Source organism: Gorilla gorilla, chromosome 5 (genome assembly GCF_029281585.2).
Source record: "Gorilla gorilla gorilla isolate KB3781 chromosome 5, NHGRI_mGorGor1-v2.1_pri, whole genome shotgun sequence".
NCBI lineage: Eukaryota > Metazoa > Chordata > Mammalia > Primates > Hominidae > Gorilla > Gorilla gorilla.
The window spans coordinates 131106895-131116870 of NC_073229.2; the positions used below are offsets into that span (position 1 = coordinate 131106895).

At 44.2% G+C, this 9976-nt stretch overlaps 1 protein-coding gene across 1 annotated transcript; it reads right to left on the bottom strand.

Annotated features, from left to right (window-relative positions):
* Window positions 1–524: 524 nt before the first annotated feature.
* On the bottom strand, window positions 525–8417 carry LOC115934990 (non-histone chromosomal protein HMG-17-like). The gene is made up of 2 exons (XM_055391612.2): window positions 8388–8417; window positions 525–872 (listed from the first exon to the last, which is right to left on the bottom strand). Exons 1-2 carry the CDS (start codon window positions 8415–8417, stop codon window positions 555–557), a joined length of 348 nt encoding a protein of 115 aa, XP_055247587.1. The 3' UTR covers window positions 525–554.
* Between the last annotated feature and the right edge of the window lie 1559 nt (window positions 8418–9976).

Genomic DNA, 9976 nt, shown 5'->3' on the forward strand with positions numbered 1-9976 from the left:
CCTGACTTTCAGAAAGTGAAGTGAAAATGGCAGAATTTATCTGAAGATCCACAATCTAGAAATGGAACCACTGCTCCTTTTGACAGGTGCCATCTCAGTGGCATCACTGGAAAGTCCAGATTGCCTGACACACTGGTAACCAATGATTGGAGGTCAGGTCCCAACAGATGTCTGGGCTTAAGGGAGTTAAGTATATGCTGAAAGATGGAAAGGTCGAAGAGGACATACAAACGAATTTGTTTTTCCATACCACGAGGCTTTTGTGCCAAGAGGCCATGTGTGTCAAAGTCAGGGAATCCCTCCTCCTGGGAGCCAAGAGGAAGTCTCTCAAAACTAGAAGGGAAAGGTGTTTCCCCCACATCAATCCAGCTGCAGAGACATTCTATTAGTGACATATGCCCCTTCCCCAAAAAACAACGAGGTGGTCTGTATGCTAACAACATAGCTTCAAAAAAAGGTAAAACAAAATTCTGCATTTTTATAAAACTTGATAAAAATAGTATTTCAAACTGTACAGTCACCATACGTACACAGTTATCAAAAATCCACACACTTCACTTGGCATCTCCAGCACCTTCAGCTTTCTGTGCCTGGTCTGTTTTGGCATCTCCATTTTCTGCGGGGCTATTCCCCTCCTTGCCAGCATCAACTTTCCCCTTTTTCCCTTCGGGTACCTTCTCTCCCTTCTTTGCAGGGGCCTTTTTAGGCTTGGGCTCTGGCTTTGGAGGAGCAGGTTTAGCAGACAACCTCGCAGATCTTCCCTGTGGTTCATCCTTCCCTTTGGCTTTATCCCCTTTAGCATCCCCTTCAGCCTTTCTCTTGGGCGTGGTGGTGGCGGCGACAGCGGCACGACATAGGCACTGGACGCAGGGCTTTGGTCAGTCCAGGGATCATTCTAGCCTCTTCTTCTTCTTCCAATGTGGGACATTTTTTTACACTTGAAAAAAGACTCAGCGATAAGGCTCTTCCTATAAGCAAACACTCTAGTCAAAAATTTTCTTTGAAGAAGAAGTCTAAATTGAAATGAAATAGGCATGTCAGTCAAACATTTGTACCCACACTTCTGATTAATTGAAGTTTTTGTTTCTTCATTAACCATCTATTTTTAATTTTTTAAAAGCACACTAACTTAAAAAGCTATTTATAGGCTGGGTGTGGCGGCTCACCCCTGTAATCCCAGCACTTTGGGAGGCTGAGCTGGGCAGATCATCTGAGGTCAGGAGTTTGAGACCAGTCTGGCCAACATGGTGAAACCTTGTCTCTACTAAAAAATACAAAAATTAGCCAACCGTGATGGTGGCTGCCTGTGAACCCAGCTACTCAGGAGGCTGAGACAGGAGAATCGCTTGAACCTGGGAGGCGGAGTTTGCAGTGAGCCAAGACTGCACCACTGCACTCCAGCCTGGGTGGCACAGCGAGACTCCGTCTCAAAAAAAAAAAAAAAAAAAAAAAAGGCTGTTTATAGTGTCCAAACAATATAAACATACCACTTTATGGTAGAAACCTAACCTGATGATCATGAAAACTTAATAAGAACTTTTTTCACATTTACTTTGTTACGCTTAAAAATCAGATACAAAAAGTCACCTATAAGAGCCTTCTTAATGAAAACAGCAATAGTCTCAAACTGATGACTCTTTAACTGTAAAACACTCATTCCCTGGAACATCCTCACCCTTGACATTCGTGGGCATATGGTACGTATTCCATAAATGCTTACTGAATTGAGAAAGGAAATTTATATACATGTATTGGGAAGTGTTTTCAGAAAATGCATCCCTAAAAAATCCATCCTTTAAGTGACTTACATTGCATTTATGATTACACTTTTTTTTTTTTTTTTTGAGACGCAGTTTCACTCTTGTTGCCCAGGCTGGAGTGCAATGGTGCAATCTCGGCTCGCCACAACCTCCACCTCCCAGGTTCAAGTGATCCTCCCGCCTCAGCCTCCTGAGTAGCTGGGATTACAGGCATGTGCCATGACGCCCAGGTAATTTTGTATTTTTAGTAGAGACAGGGTTTCTCCATGTTGGTCAGGCTGGTCTCCAACTCCCGACCTCACGTGATCCTCGTGCCTCGGCCTCCCAAAGTGCTGGGTTACAGGTGTGAGCCACCATGCCCAGCCTCTTCCACTTTTCGTATTTCAGCTTGGCCGTTGAATTTCCCTCCTCCCATCTGAGAGCATATGTTCCTGTTTCTTTAGTTGCTTCATAGGGCCTTTACCATTCCTTCTCCTACTTGTAATAGAGCTAACAATTGAGCTAGTTTGGCCAGGTGTGGTGTCTCACGCCTGTAATCCCAACACTTTGGGAGGCCAAGGCGGGCAGATCACTTGAGGTCAGGAGTTCAAGACCAGCCTGGCCAACATGGTGAAACCCCGTCTCTACTAAAAATACAAAAATTAGCAGATGTGATGACGCATGCCTGTAGTCCCAACTACTCAGCAGGCTGAGGCAGGAGAATTGCTTGAACCTGAGAGGCAGAGGATGCAGTGAGCCAAGACTGTGCCAAGCACTCCAGCCTAGGTGACAGAGTAAGACTTTGAGACTTCATCTCAAAAAAAAAAAAAAAAGTTGAGCTAGTTAGAGATGCAAACATCCAGAGTCAGGGTGTATCAGTCGCACCATCTCCTCTTCACCATCTCGTACAGTGCTCTGCTGAGAAGACACTTGCATATATATTGTTTTTAAACTCTGATTTTGGCTTCACTGGCTTACTAACTTCATCTTCTGTGGATGATTTTGTTGAGATACCATGTATTTTTTAAAAAGTGTTTGTTGGCTGGGCATGGTGGCTCACGCCTGTAATCCCAGCATTTTGGGAGGCTGAGGCGGGCAGATCACGTGAGATCGGGAGTTCGAGACCAGCCTGACCAACATGGAGAAACCCCATCTCTACTAAAAAATACAAAATTAGCTGGGCGTCATGGTGCATGCCTGTAATCCCAGCTACTCGGGAGGCTGAGGCAGGAGGACCGCTTGAACCTGGGAGGTGGAGGTTGTGGTGAGCCGAGATCGCATCATTGCACTTCAGCCTAGGCAACAACAGCAAAACTCTGTCTCAAAAAAAAAAAAAGTGTTTGTTGATTATCAGTTTGTTAAAATCATAAATGCAATGTAAGTCACTTAAAGGATGGATTTTTTAGGGATACATTTTCTGAAAACACTTCTCAATACATGTATATAAATTTCCTTTCTCAATTCAGTAAGCATTTAGAGACCGTCCTGGCCAACATGGTGAAACCCTGTCTCTATTAAAAATACAAAAAAATTAGCTCAGTATGGTGGCACGTGCCTGTAGTCCCAGCTACTCGGGAGGCTGAGGCAGGAGAATCGCTTGAACTGGGGAGGTGGAGGTTGCAGTGAGCTGAGATCTCGCCACTGCACTCCAGCCTGGTGACAGAGCGAGACTCCATCTCAAAAAAATAAATAAATAAATAAATAATAACTGGAAGATTGGCCGGGCACGGTGACTCACACCTGTAATCCCAGCACTTTGGCAGGCTGGCTCAGATGGATTACTTGAGGTCAGGAGTTCAAGACCAGCCTAGCCAACATGGTGAAACCCCGTCTCTACTAAAAGTACAAAAATTAGCTGGGCGTGGTGGCGGGCACCTGTAGTCCTGGCTACTCGGGAGGCTGAGGCATGAGAATTGCTTGAACCCGGGAGGCGGAGGTTGCAGTGAGCCAAGATTGTGCCACTGCACTCCAGCCTGGGCAACAGAGTGAAACTCTGTCGCATAAAAAAGAAAAAAAAGTCAGAGACAAATATGTACCCTTTATAAGCAGGCAAAAACTGAACAACATGTGATTAAATTGTTAAGAACAGCATGGGAATTATTATTACAAAATACAGATAGTGGTAAATACAGATAGTGGTAAATACAGATAGTAATACAAACATGACTCACGGCAGCCTCGACCTCCTGGGCTGAACCAATCCTCCCACCTCAGCCTTCCAAGTAGCTGGGACTACAGGCACATGCCACCACATCTGGCCAATTTTTAAATTTTTTGTAGAGACAGGTGTCAACATATTGCCAAGGCTGGTCTTGAACCCCTGGGCTCAAGCGATCCTCCCACCTCCACCTTTCAAAGTGCTGGGATTACAAACATGAGCCACTGTGCCCGGCCTCACGCTGCACTTTCTAATTGTGCTGGTGATAATAATAATGGTAGTAATGAGGGTGATGATCAAAATAACTAGCATGTGTTCCATGTTCACAATTTACCACTCACAGGTCTATATGCTCTAGACTCTCAGCAGGCCGTGTGCTGTTACCTAGTGTGCCTTACTTACATTACTCAGCTAGTAACTGGTGAAGTGGAGATTCTGACAAAGGAACTCTGGCTCCAGAGCACATGTTCTTAATCGCAGCACTCTCTTCTTCTGGACACTCTTGTATTAGTTTTCTGAGCCTGCAATAACAAACTACAGAAATTTATTCTCTCACAGTTACAGAGGCTAAAAATACAAAATCCAGCAGGGCCATGCTCTCTCCAGGGGCTCTAAGGGAAAATTCTTCTTCGCCTCTTCCAGCTGCTGGTAGCTGCCTTGGCATTTCTTTTTTTTTCCTTTGAGACAGCGTCTTGCACTGTCGCCCAGGCTGGAGTGCAATGGTACAATCTCGGTTCACTGCAGCCTCCGCCTCCCGGGTTCAAGCGATTCTCCTGCCTCGGCCTCCGAAGTAGCTGGGATTACAGGCACCCGCCACCATGCCTGGCGAATTTTTGTTGTTGTATTTTTAGTAGAGACGGGGTTTCACCATGTTGACCAGGCTGGTCTCGAACTCCTGGCCTCAGGAGATCCGCCCACCTCGGCCTCCCAAAGTTCAGGGATTACAGGTGTAAGCCACTGCACCCAGCCTGCCCTGGCATTTCTGCTTAGGCTGTGGCTGCATCATTTCAGCCTCTGCCTCTGTCTCCACACGGTGTTCTCCTGTGTGTGTCTAATTTCCCTCTGCTTCTCCCTTGTCACTGGACTTGGGACTTATCTGGATAATCTAAGACAAGTTTCTCTTCTCAAAAAAACTTGCCAGATGCGGTAGCTCACATCTGTAATCCTAGCACTTTGGGAGGCTGAGGCAAGAGGATTGTTTGAGCTCAGGAGTTCGAGACCAGCCTGGGCAACACGTAGAAACTCTATCTCTACAAAAAAACAAATACAAAAATTAGCCAGGCACAGTGGCTCATGCCTATAGTCCCAGCTACTTGGGGGGCTGGGACAAGAGAATCGCTTGAGCCTGGAAGGTGGAGATTACAGTGAGTGGAGATGGTGCCACTGCACTCCAGCCTGGATGACAAAGTGAGTCCCTGTCTCAAAAAAAAAAAAAAAAAAAAAAACCCTTAAATACCTTTTTTTGTCATAAAAGGTAATATCCACTCTCTTTTACTATATAAGTATATTTACATGTTCTGGGGGTTCAGATGTAGACATATCTTTTGGGAACCACCATTCAACCCATAAAACTATAAAAAATCAACTGACTTTTGGATATTCCATATAAACCCAGCAAACTGGCTGTATTTTCCTATCAGCTCCAATAAATGTCTGTTGATTCTTTTGAGTTTTCATTCTAGTCAATCATGTCATCTGTGAATTAGCTAAAACTGCTTTTTTTGTGGAGATTCCTTATTTTATTGTGCATGCTACCCTATTATCATAATTGTCATCACAAACAACAAATGTTTAGTGAGTGTTTACTTAGTAAAAAACATTGTACTAGATAATATGGGGATCAAAAGGATGAAAAGGACATAGTCTTTGCCCTCTCAAAAGCATAATAATTGAGATATGGTTCATATACATGAAAAAAATCACTATTAAGCAAAAGGGAACAAGGTTGCAGTTACCTTTGCAGTGTGAGTCTTCACTTAAAAGAACTGCTTTTCAGCCAGGCGTGGTGGCTCACGCCTGTAATCCAAGCACTTTGAGAGGCCGAGGCCGGTGGATCACCTGAGGTCAGGAGTTCGAGACCAGCCTGGCCAAAATGGAGAAACCCCGTCTCTACTAAAAATACAAAATTAGCCAGGCATGGTGGCACATGCCTGTAATCCCAGCTACTCAGGAGGCTGAGGCAGTAGAATCACTTGAACCCGGGAGGCGGAGGTTGCAGTGAGCAGAGATTGGGCCATTGCACTCCAGCCTAGGTAACAAGAGCAAAACTCTGTCTCAAAAAAAAAAAAGAATTGTTTTTCTTCTGCCTCAATACGTGAGCATGCTGCATCACCCTACATGGGCTATTTCATCAGGACTCCCTACTCTCCGTCTCCTCTTTTTTTTTCTCTCCCTTGTTTTGGACATGTCCAGTCTGTGGTCTGAATCACTCATATTATTAGAAGTCAATGGAAAAGGAAAAGCAAAGCAGGAGAAGCTTGCAGCAGAACAGCAGAGTGAGCAATAGCTATCATTATTCTCTCTACCTGGCAGGGCTTCTTGCCTCTTACATAAAACAGAGATTACTGAGGTTGCAAAAGACTCTGAAATCTGGCTAGGTGTAGTGGTTCATGCCTATAATCTCAGCACTTTGGGAGACTGAGGCAAGGAGGATCATTTGAGTGCAAGAGTTCACAACCAGCCTGGGCAACATAGTGAGATCCCATCTCTAACGAAAAATTTTAAAAATTAGCTGGATATGGTGGTGTGTACCTATAGTCCCAGCTACTCAGGAGGCTGAGCTGGGAGGATTGCTTGAGCCCAGGAGGTCGAGGCTGTAGTGAGCTGTGATGGTTCAACTGCACTTTAGCCTAGGTGACAAAGTAAGACACTGTCTCAAAAAAAAGACTAAAAAAAAAAAAAAAAAATCTGAACTCTTTCCCAGAAGTTGATTGCCAGGCTGAGAATTCTGAAGGAACATAAGACAAATAAATAACATTAATTTCTTATCCATGAAAAGAGCAAAAGATTAAGAAAATTAATAAAAGAAAATATGAGCATAAAATTTGGATTAAGGAGATATTTTTAGCCTTTCAGTTGTTTTCAGACAATTTTGTAGTAGCTTTAATTTAGCTAATCCTTGGATGGATTACTACATAAAAAATTTTAAGTGGTTTACAGAATAGGGTGTCCAATACAATCTATTTTTGACAAAAAGAAATTGATATGCACAAAAAGGAATGTCAGCTGTCAGCTGCCATCCCAAGTGCTATGATTTTAGTTTTTACTTTCTTCGTCTATAGTAACCACATTTTCTATATTGAATATATACTACTTTAATAATTTTTAAAATATAATGTTTAGTCTAATTTAAAAATATGTTAACTTATGACCATTGTGCCCATGTCATGCACTCTATAGAAATTACATTAGGCCAGGTGCGGTGGCTCATGCCTGTAATCCCAGCACTTTGGGAGGCTGAAGTGGGCAGATCACCTGAGGTCAGGAGTTTGAGACCACCCTGGCCAACGTGGTGAAACCCTGTCTCTACTAAAAATACAAAAATTAGCCGGGTGTGGTGGCATAAGCCTGTAATCCCTGCTACTCAGGAGGCTGAGGCAGGAGAATTGCTTGAACCTGGAAGGCAAATGTTGCAGTGAGCTGAGATCATGCCATTGCACTCCAGCCTGGGCAACAACAGCAAGACTCTGTCTCAAAAAACAAAAAAAAAAAAGAAAGCACAATGTCACAATGTCACACCTGTGACACAATGTCACACTACACAATGTCACACCTGTGAACCAGCAGGAGAGAGACCCAGAATTGGGGAGATGGAAGATAAAGTCAATCTCTGAAATAGAAAATAGTGGAATTCCTTTAAAATAACATCCTATACAGAAAGATCATTGGCCAATTATTTTGGTGGGACCGAACTAGCTCCCAAGTTGTTTCTTGAATTATAGGAAGTTATGTCTCAGGAAGACATGGACTGAAAAAGAGCTCAGACAAGATTAGAAGAGGGGACCCCTTGGCCACTCCCGTGCTTTCCTGAGCTTGCATTATTAGTTCTATTTTCAGCCACAGTTTCTTCGCAGCCACTGTTCCATGGATCAGGTGGATGTTTTTGTTAAATGAGAAAGCATAACCCATAAATCCACTAAACTGGGCTCACATCAGCTATAAGTGGTCAAAATGCACTGAGGGGCTACAGGAGGGTGCCGCCCATCCCCCTGTGAGTTGAGGCCTCTCCAACAGCACACCTGACACAGGCGCCATGGCCCTCAGTTGTGCCAGATAATATGAGGATCATATTACGTACTAGACAATATGAGGGTCATATTATGTACTAGATAATATGAGGATCATATTATCTTGTACAGCTCACAGGGGTGAGTGCCAGGAGTCAAAACAAACACTGAATATTAGCAAAGCAAATTAGCAAAGCAGAATATTAGCAAAGCAGAATTTATATTTTTAGATAAATATAAATAGATATTTTAATATCTTCTTACCGTGCTCCAAGGAAGTGTTGGGGGCCCCATGCTCACATCCCACTTTGAAGAACTCTGGTGAAGAGTAGGAATGGAGGCAAACATTTCAAAAGCTTCACATAAATGTTTACATAATCCCATCAACTACTCCATGGGGTAGATCAGGATAGTCTCACTGAAAACAAAGGTTCATAGAGGGAAAGAAAATTGCCACAGTCCCATAATTAACCAGGGCACAATTGAAATCCCAAATGTCCCTGCCTAACCCTGCATCCCGGGTCCCATCTCACAGGAGGTCCCTGCCAGGTGGGTTGGCCCAGGAAGACTTTGCCGGTGAGGAAGCCCCGAACTGGGTAAATTGCAGGGCAGAGGGCAGGAGCAGACAGAAAGCAATAGGAAGGAGGAGTTGCCGGCTTGGGGAAATGAAGAGTTTGTGGAGATGAAGGGGAAGTCCGTGTTTGAGCTAGCTACCACTGAGCCTGTGGGAGGAAGTGCCCAGCACACAGCAAGAAACCAGCAGTCAGGTCAGGTATGCAGATATAGAAGTGGGAGTCTTCTGGGTGGAGTTAAAACCAAAGACATATAAGAGAAACATGGGCCGGGCACGGTGGCTCACGCCTGTAATCCCAGCACTTTGGGAGGCCGAGGTGGGCAGATCACAAGGTCAGGAGTTCGAGACCAGCCTGGCCAACGTGGTAAAACCCCGTCTCTACTAAAAAAAAAATACAAAAATGACTGGGCACGGTGGCTCACGCCTGTAATACCAGTACTTTGGGAGGCCGAGGCAGGCAGATTACCTGAGCTCAGGAGTTCATGACCAGCCTGGGCAACACAGTGAGACTCCATCTCTACTAAAATACAAAAAATTAGCTGGGCATGGCAGCGTGCACCTGTAGTCCCAGCTACTTGGGAAGCTGAGGCGGGAGAATTGCTTGAACCCGGGAGGCGGAGGTTGCAGTGAGCCGAGATCGCGCCACTGCACTCCAGCCTGGGTGACAGAGCAAGACTCCATCTCAAAAAAAACAAAAACAAAAATTAGCCGGGCATGGTGGTGCACGCCTGTGATCCTAGCTACTTGAGAGGCTGAGGCAGGAGAATTGCTTGAACCTGGGAGAAGGAGGTTGCAGTGAGCCGAGATCATGCCACTGCACTCTAGCCTGGGTGACAGAGCAAGACTCTGTCTCAAAAAAAAAAAAAAAAAAAAAGAGAGAGAGAAACATGAAGAGAGGAAGGAGATGGAGGGAGCCAACAAAGACACGTTTATGTGTAACATGGAGTCACCCACAGTTGCAGTAAATCCCCGGTCAAACCAAAACTAAATAGGTCACGCATCAACACATACATAACATAACTGCAACAGAATTAGCCACAAAAAAATGCATAAACCTAATTATTTATTCAGGCACCCCACACAAATCTTATCATTGCTGAATTTTTATCACATGCCTAAAAAAATGAAATATTCAGTAGTGAAAGGTGAGCAGTAGCAAAATGATTACCTATAACAGCACTAAATTAAACAAAATTCTAATAAACAATAGCAGCAACTGAAACCCTGAATGATTAGTCATTTTGGGAACACATGTCTTTGCAGATTGAAATTTTTCACA